The 23,796-nt window shown below is 42.6% G+C and overlaps 2 protein-coding genes across 5 annotated transcripts; one reads left to right on the top strand and one right to left on the bottom strand.

Annotated features, from left to right (window-relative positions):
- The first annotated feature begins 893 nt into the window (after positions 1 to 893).
- dhdh.2 (dihydrodiol dehydrogenase, tandem duplicate 2) lies at positions 894 to 5,763 on the top strand. Its single transcript, XM_086175159.1, has 7 exons — positions 894 to 1,005; positions 1,696 to 1,807; positions 1,976 to 2,139; positions 3,427 to 3,679; positions 4,035 to 4,159; positions 4,917 to 5,067; positions 5,250 to 5,763. The coding sequence occupies exons 1-7, from the start codon at positions 916 to 918 to the stop codon at positions 5,357 to 5,359; spliced, it is 1,005 nt and encodes a 334-aa protein (XP_086031285.1). The 5' UTR covers positions 894 to 915; the 3' UTR covers positions 5,360 to 5,763.
- An 89-nt stretch (positions 5,764 to 5,852) lies between these two features.
- pkma (pyruvate kinase M1/2a) lies at positions 5,853 to 22,570 on the bottom strand. Of its 4 annotated transcripts, none has more exons than XM_086175156.1 (11): positions 22,427 to 22,570; positions 16,178 to 16,362; positions 15,764 to 15,855; positions 12,503 to 12,634; positions 12,212 to 12,398; positions 11,150 to 11,420; positions 10,756 to 10,906; positions 10,366 to 10,518; positions 8,788 to 8,954; positions 7,396 to 7,577; positions 5,853 to 7,119 (listed from the first exon to the last, which is right to left on the bottom strand). In XM_086175156.1, exons 1-11 carry the CDS (start codon positions 22,465 to 22,467, stop codon positions 7,013 to 7,015), a joined length of 1,668 nt encoding a protein of 555 aa, XP_086031282.1. In that variant the 5' UTR covers positions 22,468 to 22,570; the 3' UTR covers positions 5,853 to 7,012. The 4 variants fall into 4 exon arrangements, with proteins under 4 accessions (XP_086031282.1, XP_086031283.1, XP_086031281.1 ...); XM_086175157.1 differs by lacking the exon at positions 22,427 to 22,570 and adding an exon at positions 21,142 to 21,293; XM_086175155.1 differs by lacking the exons at positions 8,788 to 8,954; positions 22,427 to 22,570 and adding exons at positions 8,257 to 8,423; positions 19,040 to 19,063.
- Between the last annotated feature and the right edge of the window lie 1,226 nt (positions 22,571 to 23,796).

Here is a 23,796-nt window from a genome sequence, read left to right on the forward strand (position 1 = left end):
GTAGTTGAGCAACGTTAGGGTGCCAAATACGTCGATTGTGATCGGCCGGTATGTCATCCATCCTTACCATGGCACTTGCGGTTAACTGTGCAAGCTACAGCGAGCTAACTAGCAAGTTAGCCTTTTAGATTATTTCTTCTAAAGAAAAGCTAAAAAATGAGTCGCCGAGTGGAATCGGGTGAGGAACCGAAAACTTACCACTTCCACGCGCAATGGGAGGAAGACTTTTTTTTTCCACAATGTCACGTTCAAAGTACATTCGCTCAATCTGTCAATCCACCATTGCTCTCCAGAAGATGGGAAAATGTGGAGCGGCACTTTCTGAGTGCTTATAAAAGCTACGACAAAAATGACGAATTTCTCTCTGAAAAGCGGAGCTGAGAAAGAGAAAGCTGAAGGAACTCAAATCACATTTGTCCGGACAGCAGTCATTTTTCTCAATGCTGCATTAAAAAGCTTCAGACTAGCTAACAGCAAGCATTAGATTAGATTCATACATTTTAGATTCATATATTCAGCATTTTTCGTGTAGGTAGATCATGTTTAAAAAGAGCTCACAAGGGGATATATTTTGGTATAAAACATGATATATCATGTCGCACCAGAATATTTCACAAATTAAATCAGGAAATCAAAAGTCATACAACACTGATACATAGTTGATGAGGTAAATAGGAGATACAGCGGGATTGAGTAAAAATAAAATTCTGAGTCAACATTGGACATCATAATAGCAGCCAGGCATGAGGTAGATAAGGGAAACCATGTTTTAGCTAAAGGAAGAAGACGTACATTATTATTATTAATAATAATAATAACAATAATCACCATATCATGATGCTACTTGGGGCATTGCTGCCACCTAGTGGCCAGAGGGTGTAACTGCAGATTCCAGGTAACCACAACTGATCCAACATGGCGACCAGGTGGGGAATCTGTAGCGCTGGAAAAATCAGTCATGATTTTACCGTGGCGTCAAAGAGTCTTCCTCCTGAAGACCACCAGGTATAAGACCTAGATACACTCTTCGAAACAAATACCGGTGGTGTCACAGCTACAGCTGCCGAGGTACTGCTGCCCCAAACGGGGGAAAAGTCACTGTCGATATGAGTTTGGGATTTAAGCTAACGATGTCAATCAGATACATTCAATGACACCAGCTAACAAAATTCACTGTTCTGGTTAACACCCTCAAACTTTTACCGAATATGTTTTAACACTTGGCTCCACTCGATTTAATAGATTCGTTTTTTCTTTGGCATAATCGTAAAACGTGTGCCTTTTTTTTTTTTTTCTTTTTTTGCTCCATTCTTTCGAAAAATACGGTATTTGCAGCGCTTCACCTTCGTACTTCTGGGTTGAGACTAAAGTTTTTGTTATTTCTTAAAATTGGAATTAAACTGTTCCTCATTCTGGGGATTATCTGATGTTGCAACGTTTACCCGGAATGTTTTCATAGATAAGCAGAAATTAGGGTGAGCATAAATTAAAAAAGGAGGGTTTTGTGTGTATGTAGTTTACAGATCACGTGATCAAAAATAGTGTTGATGCTTGTTTTCTTTTTTGCAGAGGTGTAACCAGGGTTCAGATTTATGAGGACGAAGTTGGTGCAAAAACAACCTTAAATTTGGCTGCAGCAGGGTGAACATAAACACTTATTTGAAGAAATGTTTTTTTTCTAACTCATGTTGGCAGGTTGTGGCAGTAGCAGCTCGCAAGTTGGAGGATGCGCAGAGGTTTGCTCAGACGCACAGCATCCCCCGGGCCTACGGCAGCTACCAGGAGCTGGCCGCAGACCCAAACATCGGTCAGTTTGTGTCTAACGTCGAATAGAGAAAAATAGAAATGACAACCTAACAAGTAATCCCACTTGTTCCACTTCTGTGTGACCTAAAGCTGTTTTTAACCATTACTTTTTTGAGTTTTTTTTTTTTTTTAATTTCATTGGCCTTTCACGGTGCTTGTGTGTGTGCAGATGTGGTGTACATTGGTGTGATCCACCCCCACCACCTGAGCGCTTGTCTGCTCTTTACAAATGCCAAGAAGAACGTGCTGTGTGAGAAGCCCCTGGCCATGAATGCCAGGGAGGTGAAGGAGATCTTGGCCTCTGCCAAGATGAATGATGTCTTCCTCATGGAGGTGAACACATCAAACTGTCCTTTTGTGAAATATTACCAAGACAAGTCTATTTTCATTTATACCGCCAAAAGACGGGAAAAAAATAGTTTACCTTCAAGGTTCCTTTCAATCCTTTCACGATATGACATCTTCTGTCCTTGAGACCCTCAATATAAGTGAAGGAAAAGTGTCCAAAAAGCTTTTTCATAGCGAACAAATGCCAGAGGCCCCGGGAAGAACTGCTGGATTGACAGGAATACAACTGATGCAGAATTAATGCTGAAAAAAACTATTAAATTTAAGATTAAAATTATGAATGATCAGAATATGAGAGTGAATTCAATTATCTATGCAATATTGGTTGGACTGGATGTAGTCAAAAACTTCAGCCATTGTCAGAGAGTCATTTTATTCCTGTTCTAAATTTTGAAGGTCATTATCCTGCATGCAACATGTTACCTTGTCAGAAGGCGGGGGGAACATATTTTTTAATGTCTCCATGGATTTTCCAATGACATTTTGTGTGTGTGTGCATGTATATATATATATATGTATCGTACACACAGTCCCTTCTTTGTAGATTTGATGGATTCACTAGCAGAACTATTCCCATCCCATTATTCAATGGAAACCTACAGTAACTGCACTAACGCAGTATGATAAAAGGCAGGGCAATTCAGGTACCAAATCAAATCATCATATCAATGCCAATACTGGCTGTGCATGTTTGCTGTTGAGGCCAGAGGCAGTCAGTTGAATGCTGTGTGACACCAAGTGCTTTGGGTTTAAACGCTTAGCGTCCCTCTTGCATCTTGTGTGTCACAGCCGCCATCGTGTGGCCGTCGGAGGGACTCCAACCAATGTCTTGAATGAGACAAACAGATAAGGTGCTCTGTTTGTTATGCTGTTTCTCCATTATCTCTTAAATTCCTCGCTGAGCAGAATGGTAGTTGTTGGCTTCATTTGCCATTTTTCAAGTCAAAAAAGGAATAGTTCTTGTGTTTTTAAATTCACTGTTTGGCAGTGTAGCAAATGTACGGTCCACTGGGGCTGCTCGCTACTAGGAATCGACAAGTACCCTGCAGCCAATCGGAGCCCAGTATTTACTCACACAACAATTTAACTTTTTATGATTCAAGAAAATTTACAAGATACTGTTTGCACTTTTGATTAAATGAAGCGTCATGTGAGGTCAATTCATCCAAACAATATGTAAAGTAATCATCTGCACCACAAGATTTTTTTTTTTCTTTTTATTCTGAACATGAACCGCAACTCAGCTATCAAATTAAATGTGTCTGGCCTCAGGCCGTGTGGACCAGATTCTTCCCAGCGTCTCAGGAGATCAGGCGGCTGCTCGCTGACGGCGAGGTGGGCGAGGTGAAGATGGTGAGATCGGAATTCGGCGTGCCGCTGATGCACGTGCCGAGATCCGTGCAGAAGGAGCTGGGCGGGGGCGCCATGTTGGACATTGGCATCTACTGCCTGCAGTTCACGTGCATGGTGTACAACGGAGAGAGACCGGAGTGTATCAGTGCTGTGGGCGAGTGTTTGGAGACAGGTAATGAATTAAAACCTCATGTTTGATTTGTAAATCACTGATATGAGTGTATATATACTCTCCTGGCAACCCGATTCCATTATGTGTGTGATGGAGAGAAAGTATCTCCAGCCCTGAAAATAAAACAATGTCATTTATCACACTAGAGATGTTATAATACTAATGGAGGAATGAAACAAGTTCTAAATATTTGGGAGCCATTTATAAATAATATTTCAACATTGATTTTGAATCAGCGATGATGCTCGTAAACCAGAGGAATGTTTATTCTCAACCGTCTGCTCACTTATTTTTTAAGAGGTAATCGCATTTCAATATGTTTTCTGGTCTGTAAATGCACATTATCCCGTTGCAGGAGTGGATGAGACGGTCGTTGTCACCCTGAAGTTCTCCGGGGGCAGGATGGCGGTGTTCACTTGCTCCTCGCGTGTCCTGCTGCCCAATGACGCCGTGATAGTGGGCACAAAGGGGACCATCAAGGTGGGTTTTCACACAAGACCACTCCCACAGCAGTTAGTCATCACAAGCTAGTTCTTTCACCATAAGAAATAATATACATAGTATATATTTTCATATAAGGGGTATCACTTCCCTTGCAAAACCTGAAAATGAGAGGAAGAATGAGAAAATAGACCAGGGCGTTGATCTGGAGAATTATTTCAACATTCTTCTGTTTGTCTTGTGGAGCCTCCTGACCGGATATTTTCACATCTTATCGGAATATGCTGTGTTACGGTTAACAAACGTAGGTGAAAGGGTTAGTTTGAAGTACAAAAGGACTTAACGCGTTTGATAAAAATGTTGATTTTCTCCGAGGAAAGCAAGTTCATCATTCAATTGCAAAGACCTGTCTTATATTTCTTTTACATGTTAAGTAACTTCTGAAATTTACCCGATGTGTAGCTGCAGACCACTAGTAGTCTCTTTCACCTCGAGAAAATGGGACCTTAAGCGTGATCCTTCTGTTCCAAACCCTAAATAGCTGAAAAAAAAAATGTGTGGAAACTCGTGAGACCTGACTGTTTTTCAAAAAGCAGAAGCTTATTGAACGTGCAATAAAAAAAAGCATAATGAAGGCTTGTAAGTGACACAAGGGCAAACTGTGGAGCAACACAGGAAGGCCTTTTCAGTCAGTACACGTTGGGTAACAGAGAGATAAAGAATTTCGTCCAGCACACATTCATTGCATGTCATATCTGTTGCTATCACTCTTGATTTGCTGCCAACTGGTGTTTAGATCCCAGCCCATATGTGGTGCCCCACTTCCTTAGTGGTGAACGGGAAGGAGACTCAGTACGCGCTTCCAGAACCCTGTCTGCCTCTGAACTTCCTCAACAGCGTCGGGATGCGTTATGAAGCGGAGGAAGTCCGGCAGTGTTTGTTCAAAGGTACACAAAGCCCCATTAGAGCTAGCGTGGGGTTCGGTAATTCATTATGACACGAGGAATTCGTGATTAAGGGTGTTTGGCAGGAATGGCTATTTTGACCACGAGGTGGCGTCAGAAACGGCCCACAGCAGCCCTTTGCTTTGCCTGAATTTGTTCTTAATGATCTATTGTTTCCTCTGCAGGGCTGAAGGAGAGCACAGTCATGTCCCACGGTGACTCACTGCTACTGGCTGAGATCGAGGACGAGATCCTCTCGCAGGTGGGGGTGTCCTACGGCCAGGACTCCACGTAAAAGAATAAATACACGGAACTGCTTGAAGAACATCTTACTCCTCCACTTAAAGTGGACATTAAATCACCAGCTGCTGGAGTTGGAATAAGGAAATTAGGATTATCTTCCAAATCAGATTTGTCACCATTTTCAAACAATGATGTAAGACCTGCGTCGATGCTGCCGGGTATTCAGTGGTGGAAGAATTGATCTTTTCATTTCAGGCAAGAAGAAAAAACCTTTATTGGGCAGCAGGTCCATGATACAGGGGAGATATTCATACAACGGGGATACGGAGAATTTTGTTTCGGTTGAAAGATTTGGATTATAATAGATGTACTCGAAATGTTTTGTAAGATTCAGTTTAAAAAAAGAAGTGAGAAAAGACACTTTATATGTAAATGGAATAAAAACTTTATGTTGAATCATATTTGAATGGGGAATCAATTACCATTGGAAAAAAAAATCACAAAAGGAAACCATCCTGTTTGTCAAATGAAGGTTGAGACACAGGTTCAAGTTTCTCATCTCTTTATTGATGGACATCCAGTCTTTCGTGACAACTCAGAACACCAGCGACAGTGTGACCCCTTTACATTTACATGGTTACTAACACAAATGTAACAATCATTTTGTTGGACAGGTGAAGAAAGCTTGGGGAGGGAAAGGGCTGGGGAGAGTTGCACCAATCACTCGCCGGGACTGAGCAGGTCGGGGCTGCGTCCCAGTGTCAGTTACCCTGCGGTGAACCTCAAAAAGTGCTCAGATCAGTCAGCTTGAGCAAAAACGTTAGTTTTTTATTTAAATGCCAAAACAGAAGAGACTCAAAGTAAATGCCAAGACTGTAAGAGACATCTAAACAACACATAGTAACTAGCTCAAACATTTCTGGAACGGACATCCTAAACTAGCATTCCTCTATGGTTAGACAAAATATAAGCAGTGTCGGATGTCCCGAAAACAAAGCATCACTATTCACAATTACTCAAGTATAATAGATATCGTAACATTGTCTAGAGCAGACGGGGAGTGATACAGTGAAAGATACACTCTGACACAGTGAAAGCAGGCGTTACAGGGAGACATGTCATACGCGCAGCACAACGGAGTGAGGGGGGGAGGGAGTGTTTAGGCGCTGGAGGTGCGGTGGAGCTGCTGATGTGCGCGATGAGCCCTTGAGAACACCACTGATTTGTTCGTTTACTTTAGGGAGTGCCATTGGTTAACGGACAGTGCTCGGCGCTCCACCAGCAGCCCCACCTGAAAAAGGCGAGCCATCGTGCTCAACGCTCTGTCCAGGAATACATCCACTCTTCCAGTGGTCCGCACTAAGCCGCGAATGTGTTTTAAGTGAATAAATACAGCAGTTTCTGGTCAGGGAGGGGGCTTATCTGAGGCCTTGGAGACTGGTTTGGGTGAGTAATGGACTTGAAAGGAATGGACACGGAAAGAATGGAATTTCATGGAATAAAACCTTCAACCACCACAAAGTCTCTCACGTTAAGGAAACTTTTTTTTTGTAGTCTATTTCAATGATTGCCTGCCTCGATTCTAAATTTTTCCAAAGGCTGAATCTTTGAGCCCGGCTGTTTCTGGAGAGGGGCTTCAAGTGTGAATGGAGTGTTTGTTTGAGATCTATGATAGATGTGAAGATTAAGGAGGAGTGCGGAGTATTCAGGCCACGAGGACCACGCGCATGGTGTTGGTGTAGCCGGAACCCGGACGCCAGCCGGTCAGGATGATGACAACATCTCCCACCTTGAAGAAGCCCCTGGCCTTGCCTGGGAAAATAAAAATTAAACGTAAGAAACATTCACTTTTATTCAACTCCCGGGAGCACGGTGGGCTTCGCAAAAGCAGAAAATTTCAAGACAGGCTTGAGATTGCAGCTGTCAGCTCGCTCTCAAACACAACAAGCATTTCTCCCGTGCTCCTCGAGAAGGCAGGTATTTCAGGTTGGATTTTTACAAAAATTCCAACGACTCGGTGGCGAAAATGCAGTACGGGCGGGTGTTATCTAACGAGCGTCTCTTCAAAGTGGTTTGAAGGTGTTTTACCCATATCCATGGCAAAGTTCACGCGCATGTCCACGTCCTCGGCCCAGACGTCATTGGACGGTTTGGTGTACAGCACAGGGAAGATGCCGCGGTACAGGTGGGCCTGCCGAGCTGTCTGGGCGTTGCGGGTCACAGCGATGATGGGAGCGCGGGGCCTGTACCTTGAGATCAGGTGGGCAGACCTGCATGTACACAGAGGTGGCGGGTCAATGAATGAGCACAATATTTCCAGGGAAATGTATCCAGATGTGACCCAGCTGTTGTGATCGTCAATCAAATGGATGAGCAGATTGAAGGTTTAAACACAAAGCCAAGTTTAGAAAAAAATGATCTTTCTGGCTTGGTTGCCATGGCAACACGGCATATATTTGTAGTTTGACATATAGTAGAAACAATTTCAAACCTACATGCTACAGCCTGCAAATCCATAAAATGTTTGGATTTTTGAGAGACAAATAGTCAAAGACATACATTAAAAATTATATATTTTTCAATGTTAACTAACAGTGGGACTGTCACAATAGCATGTTTATGAAAATAATCACAAAAGCTGGGTCTCAACTTTGAGGAACCACTGTAACAATTGTAAAAATATCACCAGGATCCAAAGAACACCAACACAAATGGAGGAGGTACGTGACCTCTATGATGGTGCATCACCCATGTGCAAAGGACTTTGCTCACTATCAGTGTTTAAAACTATATACACCCTTGCTCTAGTGCCCTTTACAGCCTGCTGCCACCCTGTGTAACACACACATTCATCACACACTCATGAGTCAGAGGGAGACAAGAAAAAGCCTTGTGTGATTTTAAGCCAAATACTCACCATTCCTTCCCTTCCAGCCCTCTCTCTCTTACCTGCCGGTCTTTGTGAGAACGATGATGGCGCTAGCGCAGCATTTGAAGGACGACTCGACGGCACCGACGGCCAGGGCCTCCGAGGGGTCCCTGGTCAGCTGGGTGTGTCTCCTCAGCTCCTCGAACAGCTGCCTGTGGAAGGTGGCCGCCTCGGCCTCCCGTGCTATCTGAGCCCCAGAAAACCATTTGGGAAGGATGGGGGGGTTACTCTCCAAACACACACACACACACAAGCGCTTGCACAGCCGGTCACACAACTGGGAGTGGCTGGAAAACACTTGATTTGGGGGGATGTTTGTTGGTGGCGGGATTTCTTTAAGCACCACTGAGAAGAGGTCAAAAGCCTCAAAACCAAACGTCACTGGAGGACTTGCTCTCCAGAAAACTTAATTTTCAGTGTATTTTTTTTTCCAGGCTCTCCCAGTTATCCACTTGGTTAGTCCCTGACTTCCCCTACTCTTCTTCCTGATCCGAAACACTTAAAGCTCTGGTCAACAGAGTCCTCGGACTCGGACGAGATCACCCGCCTACCTTCCAGAGCCTGTCAGCACAATGATCGCGGAGGCTAAGCTCTTAAAAGAGGCCTCGACTGCGCCGATTGCAATGGCCTCGGCCGGGTCTTTGCAGTGCGGCGTGGAGCGGCGCAGGTCCTCGAACACCTGCCGGTGGAACATGGCTGCCTCGGCTTCGCGGGCGATCTGGCACAGGTGAGGGCGGGACGCACCGAGCGAAGGCACACGAACGCAACACCGGGAGAATCACAGGAAAAGGGGGAGAGGACAGGAAGGAGGGGGGTGTTAGACACAAAGAAGAAAAAGACCGGGAGGGGGGTGATCGAGAGTTGAAGCAACAGGATGGGAGAGGGACAGGATGGAACATTTAGTTAACATATCAAACCTTGGAGCTGTTCACATGGCAATGCACAATATAGTCACAATGAGGCTAATATGAAGTTAAGCTAACTGCTCAGGAATAGCTTTAAAAATAGGTAGACGATGAACTGCTTGGAGTTTCAGAGAAGAGCGAAGAGTTCAAAATGCCAAGTAATGCACACAAAGATGAAGAACAAGATGTGAGGGAGGAAAAAGAAGTGTTAGATTGGTCAAAACAAGGGAAAGGCGGCTTTTAGAAGCAAAGTGCAGTCTAAGTTCTAATTCTTTTTTTCCACCCCTGCCAGGGCAACGTCTGTTCCTGTGTGTTTCGCAGTCGAATAAACCCGCTCACATAAGTTTTTGGCATCTGGCATGCAATTATGGGAGAAGCTTGCCGGCGGGGAGGGTTTTCAGGACTGCTGAGTCACTCCTGCAGCCGGGCTGAGATGGGGGAAGGGGACTGAACAATGAGGCAGGCAGGGAAGTTTTGGCAGTGTTATCCATCCACGCAACTCAGATTGTGGTTAAATCCTCCATTACGTGTGAAATAGCTGCGTTTGATGATTGAACTTGTTTCTCTCCCTGACTAGGAACCCTCCTTCCCTCTCTTCCCGCCCAACCTCCCCCATCAACAATAAGCAGGATTAGTATTAACCGACTTTTTTCCCCCATGTTATCTCCACCTGTTCCCTCTTAGAGAAGGGTAATACAGCATGAGCACTATTAAGTTTTTGTGGACATAAATGAGGCCGATTAATTTGTGGATCCGAGAGGCAGAGACGCGGCACGGAAAAGAAGCCGAACAACTTCACACACATTCGAGTGTGAAATTGCCGTGGCATGAGCCGAGCGGTCGTATTCAGTCGATGAGAGCAACCACAGAGCTGGAATTCTTAGCCATGAGAGGCACAGAAGCATTTCTTGCTTTGGTTGGTCAACTTTATTTACGGATCTAATAGGCGCTGAAAGTCCAAATTGGAAATAAGTGGATGGATAAATTGATAAAACCATATATAATGATTAAGATCTCCCAGCTGGCCGAGTATAAGAAAAGATGCAGCATCGATTAGCAACTGAGTGATAGGCTATTAATGAACACACGTCAGGAAACAAGAAAGCATGATTGGCTGAAATGGTGTGTCATTATCTTTAACGTTTACCCGCAAGCAAAAACTATATTATCTGCTATTCATTTTTATTATGCATACAACAAATACTTTATAATCCATTTGCTCACCATGTGCTGTGTGCGTACTGCCTCCAGAGGGTAGTCTCCCTTGGCAGTCTCTCCACTCAGCATGATGCAATCGGCACCATCCAACACGGCGTTGGCGACGTCACTGCCCTCGGCGCGGGTGGGTCGGGGCTTCTTGATCATACTCTCCAACATCTAGATTACGTTCGGTTGAGGCATTTAGAAGATGATGACCATACTAATGAATGAGCTCAAGCCTGTTCTCGTGAGTAGAAAGAGCAATATAGCGTCTGAATATTTCCTCGATGTGTGCATTTGCACAATTACCTCGACCCGATTACTTTTCTGGTATGTCAGGTAAAAGTTTCATGCTTGACAACATCTTGTGGGAGGATTAACTCCTGGCTGAAATGAAGCCTTGGGGAATCTTACCTGAGTTGCACAAGTGATCGGCTTGCCGGCTCTGTTGCAGCGCCCGATCATCATTTTCTGGGCGAGGAAGACTTTTTCTGTCGGGATCTCAATGCCGAGATCTCCACGGGCGACCATGATGCCATCGCTGGCCTCCATGATCTCATCAAATCTGTTAAAATAAAAAACAAAAAAAAGATTTGTTCTTCTTTTTTTCCCTGCAGATCAGGATTTAAAAGGGTACACAGCTCGGAGATGCTTCTTTCCCAAACTATTGAATCTGATGTGCTTTATATGATATACAGAAAATAAGAAAATAGGCTTTTCGGCAATTCTGACTAACTACTGAGATACTTCTTTCTGAGACTGGCCTTGCGTGTCTTATTTGCATAAGAACATAGTTCTGCAGTGATACCTGCGCACACCCTCGTGGTTCTCCAGCTTGCTGATGATCTTGATGTTCTTGCCCCTCTCCCCCAGGACCGCTCTCACGGCGTTTACGTCCGCCGCCTTGCGGATGAAGGAGGCGAAGACCATGTCTACGCCCTGGTCGACGCCGAACGTCAGGTCCTTGATGTCTTTTTCGGACACGGCGGGCAGATCTACGGCGGCACCGGGGAGGTTCACGCCCTTCTTGCTGCCCAGGAGTCCACCGTTCTCGATCTCGCACATCAGGAAATCAGAGCCTGGCAACACATGAAAATGCCTTTTCAAGGACTACAAGGACATTTAGAATGGCCACAGCAGTTCTCCAGGAAATGCCACACAGGCAGGATATTGCTGCTGCTACAAGTCTGTGAACATTTTTGAATTACAGTTTTTCTGCGTAAGCAGCATCCCCTTCGCTCATTACACTGTTTACACACATGTCCACCTATTGAAGATCTTCATAAATCAGGGCTTTATGTAAAGACATGGTTTGAAATAGAAATGGTCTTCCTTTCACAGAAAGAGCTGCAAGATTTAATGTTTCCGGAACTAAACGTTTAGAGACTTTGAGATTTTAGACTGAAGTGACAAACAAAGGTTTGTATTGAAGACCTCAAGGTTGCAATACTGGATGATAAATTGATGATTTCCTCTTTAATGCACCACGGGACTGTAAACCAGTGGCTCGATCGACATCACAACAATTAATCTATCCAGTATTGACACTTTCTTAAATGGAGGCAGGACGCCGGGGTCAATCTCTGCGGACGCCGGGCAGAAGGTGCAGCAAACGCCGTGCGCCAATCGATCACGCTGACATGCGTTTAAAAAAGACAAACTAAACCCCTGGGGCAAAGAGCAAGTGTTAAATCATGTTTATCACAATGTTTATATTTCCCAGATTCGTCATAGATGGTTATTCAGAGGGTCATCAAAAGGGCCCGCATTTAACTGCCACTAGAAATGGAGATATTTCTGGCAACTGCATTGAGGCCAGAACTGTGGTTGACGACGTGACAAACCCAATTTCAGCCTCTTTCCTACTTACCAATCTCCTTGACCTGAAGGGAGATGAGTCCGTCATCGATGTAGACCTTGCTACCAAGCTCTACTACTTTGGTTATGTTCTTGTAGTCGAGCCAGAGGATCTCGTCACTGCAGTTGTCCTGGTAGGAGTCGTCCAGGGTCAACTTGATCATGTTGCCCTTCTTCAGCTCAACCTCGGCCGTGCCGCTCTGTCGGAGCGATGACAGGCACAGTTTGGCTTTGTGGCTTATTGCTAAAAAAATCAATAAAGCATCAAACGTTTGAGGGTAAAAAGAGACGAGAGGTAGCTTACTCCCTGGATGAGGCCAGTCCTGATCTCCGGGCCCTTGGTGTCCAGGGCGATACCGATTGGCCTGTAGTGGATGCTACCGGGCTCGAAGCTCTCGCAGGCCTCACGCACATTTTTGATGGTTTCTGCATGGTACTGTGGAAAGACGGCGAGATGTCACGCGGACGATGATGATGTGTCTTCGCTTTCACCCTTACTGCTCTTATCTGATCGTCTGGGTCAACTGCTTTAAAATGAGGTCCACGAGATAAAAGAAACACACCTTGGGGCGATGATTGTAGGCGTGACTCATGCTCACATTGTAGGTATCATTACATTCTTTCGATGACGTTGACTAAAAGATGAGTCATAGAGGAACCCGAATGCTACGTTCTATCATAATGACCAAGAAGTCATAACGTGAGACTTTCCAGTAGAAGACTATAGATAATATATCGCAATCAGAAAAAAAAAACTTTTAGTCCCTAAGGGGGAAATTGGAATTACCAGTTACAGAAGTCCTCTCCTTAAGTGCCTGATTCATTCAACAAGAAGAACTAGTTTCTTTTATACCTCCTTGTAAAAGTAAACTTTTCTTACCCAACCCAGTTCTTTTATTGAACCTTTGTTTTAATTGTCAAATTTTGTAAATTAGTTTTATATTTGCTGCTGCATATCTTGGCCACCGGGTCTCCCTTGAGAAAAAGGATTCTAATTCTAATGACATTTTTTGTCCTGGTTAAAGGTTAAAACAACAAAAATAAATAAATAAATAAATAAAAATACCCCTTGTCCCCCATATATATATATATATATATATATATATATATATATATATATATATATATATATATATATAGATATTACATAAATACACAGTGGTAACTGCACTATTGGTTATCTGTTGAAATTTGTTTTTGAGCCCCCAAAAATAAGGATATGAAAAACATGCAACACATGCACAATATTGTAAGGAGCCAAGTATGCAGAAATAGGTTTCATATTTGACATATATTCTTAATGTATGGCGACACAAGTTGGCTTTTGCCCCCCCAACAGAAGTGCATTTATATCTACCCGTTAGTTGATGTACATCATATCTGTGCTGACAGTGACAAGAAGTCACTCTGTTGTGTAATCCATGTGAAAGGACAGGGTGGGGAACTCTAAAATCCACAAAAAAAAAAAACCTTGGTGGAATTATAGCACTGCCCATTTTTAAGTTTTAAAAACACTATTTTAGTTAGTTCTAGTATTTATTTATTTTTTTTAATTTATGGCTTTTCATGTTTACCTAACCTGCTTGTAATTTTAAGTTTAAATTTTAAGTGTTAACTTTGACTCCACTGATAGACACATAGATTTGAATTATTGGTTTCAGGCACGAGGGCATGTCTTTATGCAATCAGCAATCATAATCTGGATTTTGTTTTCTTCTGTTTCATTATGAGTATGTTCCTGCTTCCAAATAATGCGTGGGCCGGTCCCGCCTGCAATCAAAAAGACTAGTAAAAAGGCAACCTTCAATTTCTTTTGAAGCCTAACTGGAAATCAAATGCCCTTTAAAAACCCACATCAGTTTATGCATGCGTGAAATAGTTGGGTGCTGTAAGAAGCAGCAGGAATCCTGCGCGAGGGAGAGTCAGGGGGAAAGGCTGTGGGAAAATGTTTCCTGGTCCTGTTCAACTCGCAACCGTCTATGTGGATAAAGTCATAAAAGCCAAAACAGGTCATTATTTAGTTTTCTTCATTTCCTGTTCCGTCAATGAGTTATGAGTTCCTTTACTTTTCAGACTGAACTTCGCCTTCAGCTCCGCAGCGTTTGTGCTACATGAGGGACAGGTTGATTTTTGGAGCTCTTTCTATTACAGGGTGTACTTCCAGACCATGAAGCTGACATCTCTCTGCAAGTGTAAGGTTAACAGGCTCGTGAGAGTTACCCGTGCTTAAGTGGTCTTTTGTGGGATTACAAAGTCAAAAAGATGAATGCTTGCCCTTAAAATCAAAAGGGAGCTAACAATCATCCTAAATCTCAATATTTGGCATTCACACGGAAGCATATTAATATTTAATATATGGTTGTATTTTGAAAGGCGGTGTTTAATATGCATCACTATGACTACTGTCAACTCTATAATTATGTGGTGTATTCTGGTTGAAAATTTACATAATCCTCATTGAAATTTTAACTGCTAATGATACAAACAAAGGCACTGTTTTTTCGGTTACTTGAATGACAGGTAATTTATTACTTGGGCAGTATTTCACAGTGGTATTGAATTCCTATGTTGTTTCAATGTTATGCTTACTGGTTTAAGACAAGGACCCGTCTGGATTTGTAAGCCAATCTTTTTTTTTTTTGTCTTCCTTCAGTTAAAGACAGTCTGACCTTGCCTTTGGCCACTGGTTTGTGTACATATGTACACACACACACACCCACACCCACAATCTGGTCATGCTGTGTGTTGAGGAGATAAAGGAAGTGCGGGAATCCTTCAGCGCTGTATTTATAGAGCACAGAGTCAACAAGTGCAGGTGTCTGTGAAATCCTTGTTGATCCCGATTTTATAGTCCCTTCAAACTATCGAACGAAAACTAAAAATGCTGATAATATATCTGTACCAGACTATTAACAGTTTTGTTGATTGCCTGCTGTACAGGAATGTCTGGCACACCGTGTGGCACTGTGAACAGCACAGTTGAGCCTTCAGGTAGGTCAAATTCACCTTGAAAGCGATCTTGTTTCCTTTACACAAGCAGGAAAGGAAGGCTAAAACTCTTCTCTTTGTTCAGGTTTCTCATTGAAATCAGGATCATTTCATCAGCACAGCATTGTCAACTGGACAATGTTCATGCAAATGCATGGATCAGAGCAGATTGCTTTCTATATTATGAGAGTCTTCCAAATAAGTCTAAGCAGTAATTTAATATTAGGTAACCCAGGGTAAGCGAGGCAAGAATTTGGTCCAACCATGGTTCCCTTGTCTAGTCTTGTAGATAACGTGTCATTGTGAAATATGTGCTGGCACTGTCGATGCTGTTGAAATATTTCATTGTAGGACATTTCTCCAGTTATCATAGCAGGTATAAAAACACAGGAAAAAAAGGACTGAAAACAAAATCAAACATTGCTCAAAACAGGCCCCTATGTCCCATGTCCCTACGCCATGATAAGGCATAGAATAATGTTGAATGTAAATTATCAGCGTGGGGTTTGAGCGTGACTTCAACAGTGTTACCGACTCTTTTCAAGCCCAAAGGAACAGCGTCTGTGAGACGACCCACCTCGTGCGTGCCGTGGGAGAAGTTCAAGCGAGCGATGTTCATCCCGGACTTGATCATCTCCTTCAGCATATCCACGGAGCGAGAGGCAGGCCCTACAAACGGAGGTTGGAAAAAAACAGTGAGAACAACAGACGCTCCAAAAACTTCTATGTGATCGACTAGGAATAACAGACATGCTCATAAGGCGGCTTCCTAATTATAGTCAATCTTAGTGTCAAAAACCCAACCATCTGCAGAACTTTCTGGCCATTTGGGTAAATAGTAATCAAAATCACAACTGAAAAGAGCTGACACTGGATGTAAGAACATGTACTTTACATTTTAATCCTGAATAGGTTCCTTAAGAGGTGTAATGTGATGGATGGCAATCGGCTCATGTTTGAGTTGAAGTATGTGCAACCACTTTTGACTAACCGATGGTGCAGATGATGCCGGTGTTGCGGGCAGTGGTGGGTTCAGAGTCAATGTCCAGGAGGCACATATGTTCCAGGAAGGTGTCTGCCATGGCGGCATTCAGCTGCTGAGTCTGGATGAAGGCAGAGCCCATGTCTTGAGACTTTGGGTGAGGCATGGCGATCACTTGTGCAGCTGGGGAAATCCTGCGGGAAGAAATTCACGCATTCTTTTGGTCAAATGAACGATTACAAAGCTTATTTTTTGCAGCTCTAATTCTCTATTAGCTTTGTTTTCAAATGTGACTTTTTATTCATATTTCAGCAGGAAAAAAAGCTCTAGATTCAACTGAAAAAAAAACAACAACAAACAACTCATTTCTCTTCTTTTATCAGTTCATTTGTATTTGCTGGAACTGATAATAACCGTGAAACATTTATTTTTGGGACTGCAGTGAAAACTTCAAACTTTGGTTTGCACAGAGCAGTTGTACAAAGATTAACACTTTTACACACATCCGTAGTAGATAGCAGGAGTAGAATTATATACATTCTTGCATCTCTACCATTTTGTACATCCTGTCCCCCCCACCCACTTCTCTCTGAGTCACCCATGGCAACGAATCGTCTAAAAGGCAGGCATTGCCAGGCTATTCTCGTGTCACACCAAGCAAGGACGTTATGTAAATGTCATCTGTCATAGCGCGACTGAGACATTTTATCACAACCTAATAACTACTTAGATTGAAGCTTTGAATCCATGACAAGAAACCAATGTATGGCTCAACAAACAGCCATTAGGTGGATGTACTTGAGCAGCTGTAGCATTACTACTCTGCAGTGATGCTGCAGTTACGTAACTACACTACAGCAGAGGCCCGACATGTGTGATTCATTGTTGCACTTGGTGTAAGCTTCAACAGCTAATCAAAAACTTGGATAACTACTAAATAATACCTAAAAACTCAGACAGTTTTCAATTCTAAGAATAATTTATCATTCAAATAGTGAAGTTACACCTTCAGCAAGGTGTGCAAAATATCAAAATTTTTAAAAAGGGAAAAATATTCACCGGTGATTACGGTGCCAGCTTTCAATTTTAATTGATATTTATTTAGTAAACGACCCTAAAACTGGGAATGTTCTAATATCAATAAAAGATAATAACAGAAGCTATCACATGCATTTAGATTCAGTCCAACACTTTACATGATGGATACTTTGCAACAGATGCAACAGAAAAGCTCATTCACTGAACAGGAGCTTGTTAGCTCTCTGCCAGTGGTAGCAAGTACCAAGGCTGTTCTGGTTTAACATCTGGCAACTCTGTATTTTTGACAAAACCATTCATGCTGGCGACTGCTGTGCTTAAAAGTGACAGTTATGAGTGAGGAGTGAGAATTTCAGTTGCAACCACAAGTGGTGCAATTAGATTCAAAGGCTCTCTCAGTGGAAAATAACCAGGTCTAACTCAGTCTTACTCATTCTATCCTAAATGCCTCATGATAGGAGTTTCCAAGCCCATGACATAACACTCAGTCAGTGGGGCAGATCAGGCACCAAGCGGCGAGGTACGTGAGCCCAGTCACATCCCCTTGATGCAGCACTCAACCATGAGGGGGCTGCAGGCAGACAGGGAGGAACTGCAGAGGGCACGGGGTACAACGGTCTGCTGGACTGACCGTGAATGCTGAAATTTTAGATTTTAATTCAATTGTATTCACACAATCGAAAGTTCTGCAAATGTTTATCTAAATAAAACAGGGGTTGTATTCAAGCGTTCAAATTTTTGCCAAAATCTGTGAGTTTCATACTATTTGGGGCAGAATACTCTTGAGAATAACCATTCCAAGTCAAATGAAAACTGAAACAATGTCATAAATTATCTATCAATTATCTATTAATCTATTACATTGTAGCTGTGCAGTATTCTTCATACTCTGATAGCAGTTTTAAAAGATGTAATGAAGACAGTCGTACACTGAGAGTTTCAATGCATCGAAAGAAGAGGAAGGCTTTTAGACTTCCGTTTTGGGAAACTTTCAAGTTACGCCACTACATACGTGACGCAACAAGAACAGACCCCAATTCCAATTCCAAAGCCCAGCAGAGGACAATGGCAGTAGTTGAAACTAAGCTCTATATGGTACCAAGTTTGCTTATCATGACAAGTATAAAAAAAATAAAGGTTGAACCAGTTTCCTCGCACCCCCTTTTCAATGTTTAGGTGAGGAGTAATCAGAATGTATTTATTTGGACTCTAATGAGGCGAGGGTCCACTTTTGATAGTGTGAATGACAAACCTTACATTTGTGTCCTTTTTCGGAGTGTTAGTGTAGAATTATGCTGAGAAACATATAGGGCCAAAGTCATGTCGACTAAAAATCGTGAAAGCCAAATCGCATTCTTGGAGTGCAGGGGATTTGGGATGTCCGGCTGTGTTTACCAACCTCTCTAGGTGTTATGTAAATAATAAATTACATAACTCATTGAAGCCTCTCATTAAGAGCCATGGATCACATGCCTGACCCCACGACAGCCAATAAGTAGCCTCAGAGAGCCAGCAGTGGTCACTGTAAACCTGACACAGATGCACGGCTAACTTTAGAGGCTACTGTTAATAATCCCCACTAATCCCTTCCTGACACATTCACCTTTTTGTCATGCATCTCAAACTAATAGTCACTAGAACTTGCTATCTTCTCAACAAAGGTGCCGTCTCACCATACAGGCAATTAATCATAAGTAGCCTGAGCTGCGCCGTGAGGATGTGACTGTATTCAATATCATCCGGGATGGCCGCAATGCAACGCTGAGCTGAGCCAAGTTGCCTCGAAGACACGAGGCAATGGCTTTGAGCACTCATGCTAAGCTAACTACATACCCCCATCCATGCCCCCAGTAGATCTTCCTGCTCCTTTTGGGGACACAGAGACACAGCACTGCACTCCTTAAAAACCCCAGCGTGCTGGATCCGCTGTTTCCCGAATGACAATTACAGCTTACATTGACGGTCTGCCTAGAACCGACTGCTGAGGTACGCGTGCACACAAGTAACACTTTCAGGAGCTCAAGAGTAAATCCTTTCCATGATGATGAAGGGCAGCGAGAGCTCCTGGTGTGACCAGGCAATCCCGAAAAAGCAAAATACTGGATATTCATGAAACGTCCGCGCTGACACTTTCGACGAGTCGCACCAATGTTGTGACCAGTCTAGGTAATATAACACTTGACACCCATAACAGTGCTGGCTAATAATAACACATAGCATGCTGAGACTGTTTGTAGAAATGTAATACTCGGGATGCATGGTAATACTTTTACTAATCAACAACTGGTCTTTATATTCAGTGTTATTGAAATTCATCATGAGTAGAAGGCATGTACAAGGTAAGAGAGAAAAAGTTAACACACATTACCCATAACTAGGCGTGTAGTGATGAAATTGTACACATTAATGCAGGAGACATGCATTGTCACAGTCACGACTGGACTGTGCAGTATGCTGAAAGCACAGTTATCGAACAAATTCAAGAGGTTGTGCTCATAAAAGCGAGGCCGATGAAAACGGGAAACGTTCCTGATGAAGGGTGGTTATAGTATTACTCAGCAACTGTGCAGCTGAGAGGGAGAATCTGCATGAGAGCAGCACCAGCTGTTAGTAGGCCTTGCCTGCAACACTCGCGCTCTCTCTGAACCAGACCAGTTCACAAGCACATCTGCCAGAAATAGAATGCAAAATTCAATCGGTAATTAACTAGTGGTAAGGGATGCTAGTTTTTAGTTTCCTGTCTCCTATTCTCTTTCATGTAGGCCGACAAAGCTAACAGTAACTTCATTTGCAAAAGTGAGCATGCTGTTGCAACCACCATCCCTGTTCCAAAGATGGCACTGATAGAGAAATTAAGCATTGAGAAAAATCAACCAGGCTATATGCATGAAAATGACATCTAAAATCCAAGCGGGCTGAGGCAGTATAATTGAAAGTAGAATGTGGCATCAGAATTTCAAAAAATACTATGAGAAACAGTCATGCATTTGTTTCACAATGTGATCGATGGTGAGCCGAAAAACAAGCTGGAAATCAGGAGGTCGCACAACAGGGATTCACACGCCCACAGACTGAGAGAAAAATGATGTGACAGACCTACACGTCTCTCTAAAACCACTGCAGCAACCCACCGCGGTGACGCAGTCAGACAGTGTCCACGTTTCAGACCACATCTCATATGCGTTATTCATGATAGGAGCACCTGTGAGCACGTACGAGTGGCAGTATCATAGATAATAGCTTACAGGGAGGGGGGCTGCAGAATTCAACTCATTGCATTTAATACGGTAACACAGTCTAATATTACCAAAAGAATACTAGTATACGACAGCCACAGTGCATCAGTCTCAAAAGGAGATCCCAGAGGCTGCAGGCGATGCGCTAGAGGTCACGTTCCCATCACTGCGTCACTTTTTCCCCTTTCTCAACGAGTGGCCAATGGGAGGCCGAGAAACGTCGTGACCACGCCCACTTCAGGAAGCGATTCTCCTGTCAACGGTCAACACACGCTACGCACCTTATTGAAAACCATTGTATTTAGTTTGGTAAGCCCGTTTTGCCCCGTCAGTTTTAAAGATGTCTTAATCGCCATTAATGATAAAAAAAGAGGCTACATTCCCCCGGAAAACCATTAATGTCCCGCAATTTTGACCATTACATTTTTCCACAATTTTAGCGAACATTAAATTAACTTGAACAGGAAACAAGAAAGGTTTTTCCTGTGTTCCCGGTGAAAGGCACAATGGACAGAAATGTACATAGCAAGGAGTGGGGAAAATAAACTCCGGGAGGACCATTCCGTATTCAATAGCTCAAAAAATGTTACATTACGTAAATGCAGGAAGTAAGAGCATTCCGAAGGTAACGAGACAAGTGTCCAAGAAGCTAAAATGTTACTTTTAAATTACCGATACGCGGGCTAGCTACTGACCCACCTTCGCTTGCCGGAAACCGCTCGAACTGAGTTGATGTCGGCGCAGACGAGCTCAAGGTGATCTCTAGCTCCTCGTTTAAAGGAACTACTTTTTAGGGATGCTGAGACGTATCCATCCGAGGTAAAAAATGACACACACGAACAAATAGCAAAGTCCTAGTCAGCGGTTACATGAAACAATGTCATTTCTACTTCTCTGACATATTTTTGCTTTGCAAATTCTATTCTAAACGTTTAAAAATGATGAAAATCCGCGAGCAGACGCGCGGAGGGATATACTGGTGGGCACAAGGCGTCCGGCGAACTTCGAGAACCAATCAGCGTGCGAATACGCCGACAACGCATGTCTTCCAACATGTGACTGAAAACTGTGTGTGTGTGTGTGTGTGTGTGTGTGTGTGTGTGTGTGTGTGTGTGTGTTACTCCAGACATTTATGTGTGTTTGTTGAAAAGATTTCGAATCTCTTCGTGTCTCAAAGATCGAAATCTCATTCCCCTTTCATTTGCATGTAGCAGATGCATTTATTTAAAATGATCACATGTTGTAACTCTATCCAGTGTTGTATTTTATTGCTCAACCGAATAAAAAGCACAGCATCCGTTCTGCGTGCATCATACATACGTATAAGAAATGCAAATGCATTGTGTTCTTGCAGACTCATTCGTTCGTCACACGGTTGAATCCAATGATTGAGTCAATACTGCCACCTGGCGTTATAACTCCACAATAGCTTTAAAAGGCCATAATACAGAAACAGGCATTGGGGAGTATCCCTGCTGCTTATTCTCATTTAATAATAATAAAGGTACAAGGCACCAATTAAATCCAAATGCACTGGCAAAAAAAATACCGCTTATAAAACTCTGATTATAAGCAAGTCACAATATTAGTTATCCTGTATCCATGTGTGAGGTATTGTTAACTGACAATGCCTATAACATTGTACTGCTTGGGGACGACTTTGCATGGAAACCCCAACCATTCTGTTACAGCATTTTAGAAGAGATGCATGTGGTGAACAAACACAATAGAAATGCCATTTAACAAGTAACAGTTCTTGTTACTACCCAGATAGGACGATAACGTCTCCATGTGTATGCATCACCTCAGCCAAGTATGCAGCAGACAGAGTGAGCCAATATTATCATCACAGAAGTTAAGCAATTCTAGCAAAGTACTATTCAGTAGTAAAAGAAATACAGGAAACATTGTTCAGAGAAAAAAAGGGCTGGGGGGTGGCAGAACCCCATTTTTCGAAATTCCCTGTGGCCCATTTTGCTCTCACCTGTTGGCATCTGTGTTTGCGCTGCTGCTTCCACTGCCCATGTTGCCGCCAGTTCAAGTGCTGCCACGGTCTGGTTGGATCAACCGCGTTCAGCTGCTGGACGTGAGTGACTCACCTGTGCAGGTGAAGGACGGAGCCGCCATCCAGGCACTCTGTCCACTAGCCGAGATCTAGCTGTCAGTCAGTATTAATGTTTCGTTAACTCCTGCGCCACTATGTACTGTACAACACAGGTGGAAATATGCTCGGATAAATCTCCTCTATAATCAGATAGGTTGCTAATTCCTCTAAAAATATAATTATCATTTGAGCTCAGGTGATGCTACGTGGGCTGACACAGAAGAAAGAGGTACAACTATCAAGTATCTGAGGAAGAGAGACATATTGAGGTTCACACCCAGGGCAATTAAAACAACACACCATTTTAACTGAAGATAAAATTACAAATTTCAAAGATGAAAGTGAAATAGATGCTTATAGTCATGCTGTTGCAAAAGTAATATAAAAAAATTTAAATAAAGGAATAAAAAAATAGTAATAAATTAAATATGATTATGCCAAATAAATTATGTTGATTTAAGTGAGTAAAATAAATACCCGTTTTACCACTTGATATTTTTATTAAATCATATCAAGCTATGATGATAATGATCAACCATATATATGACCCCAAAGAGTTTTCAGTGCTCAGTACAGAAGTGGGGTGTTTGCTCTATATTCTATTTCTTGTTGCTGCAGCTTCGCTAAAAAAAGTCACATTGTGGTGGAGCTTTGCTGGAAATTCAGTTAAGAACATGACTCAAACAAAAGTGGTCTTATTATCAGCTTCACCATAATAAAAATCAACCCTCCTTTGAAAAAAAACATACAGTTATAATAGGGTCAGATGTTGTGACATGGATGATCGATTAATTATGTCATAATTAAAAAACACGTCTTGCTTTGTGCATTGCAGTCTGACTATTTTGATTTTCTCCTTCCCTCCTGACAGCAGACGGATGACCCAATACCTGTTTAATCTGTTCACTCTTTAGGTCAGTTCCTAAATAGATACCTTGAGATAATGAGGGTAAAGACAGATTATCTCAACGCTCTAATAGACATTGTCCCCGACATTGTCTTCCGCATGATCTGAAAGAGAGAATATTCTCATGTCATAAACGTGATTTAATTTTTCTCAGATGTTACTGTAATCCAGAGATTACTGTTGTTGTAAATTGTGAATATTACAGTGTCAAGTGCGGGTTCAACTTCTTAAATAGAACTGAGTGCAGCCGTGAATCCAAGTGCTCAAATGTGAAGCGCTGATGTGGCATGAAACATGCTTGTGGTCTTGAGGGTGTTTAAAAAATTATATTTAAGCATGGGAT

The sequence above is a fragment of the Fistularia commersonii genome, chromosome 27 (assembly GCF_037954325.1).
Source record: "Fistularia commersonii isolate RoL2024-O1a breed Wild chromosome 27, RoL_Fcom_v1.0, whole genome shotgun sequence".
In the NCBI taxonomy this organism is placed as follows: domain Eukaryota; kingdom Metazoa; phylum Chordata; class Actinopteri; order Syngnathiformes; family Fistulariidae; genus Fistularia; species Fistularia commersonii.

What these genes read in the sequence shown, in the direction of transcription:
- dhdh.2 (XM_086175159.1), top strand. Translation starts at nt 916, where the DNA reads ATGGCGACCAGGTGGGGAATCTGTAGCGCTGGAAAAATCAGTCATGAT. An exon ending in TTCCTCCTGAAGACCACCAG is followed by an intron (nt 1,006 to 1,695) that starts GTATAAGACCTA and finishes TCATGTTGGCAG; the next exon opens with GTTGTGGCAGTAGCAGCTCG. An exon ending in CCGGCAGTGTTTGTTCAAAG is followed by an intron (nt 5,068 to 5,249) that starts GTACACAAAGCC and finishes TTTCCTCTGCAG; the next exon opens with GGCTGAAGGAGAGCACAGTC.
- pkma (XM_086175156.1), bottom strand. Translation starts at nt 22,467, where the DNA reads ATGGGCAGTGGAAGCAGCAGCGCAAACACAGATGCCAACAG. An exon ending in CGGCATCATCTGCACCATCG is followed by an intron (nt 15,856 to 16,177) that starts GTTAGTCAAAAG and finishes CTCCGTTTGTAG; the next exon opens with GGCCTGCCTCTCGCTCCGTG. An exon ending in CCTTCAGGTCAAGGAGATTG is followed by an intron (nt 11,421 to 12,211) that starts GTAAGTAGGAAA and finishes ATGTGTTGCCAG; the next exon opens with GCTCTGATTTCCTGATGTGC.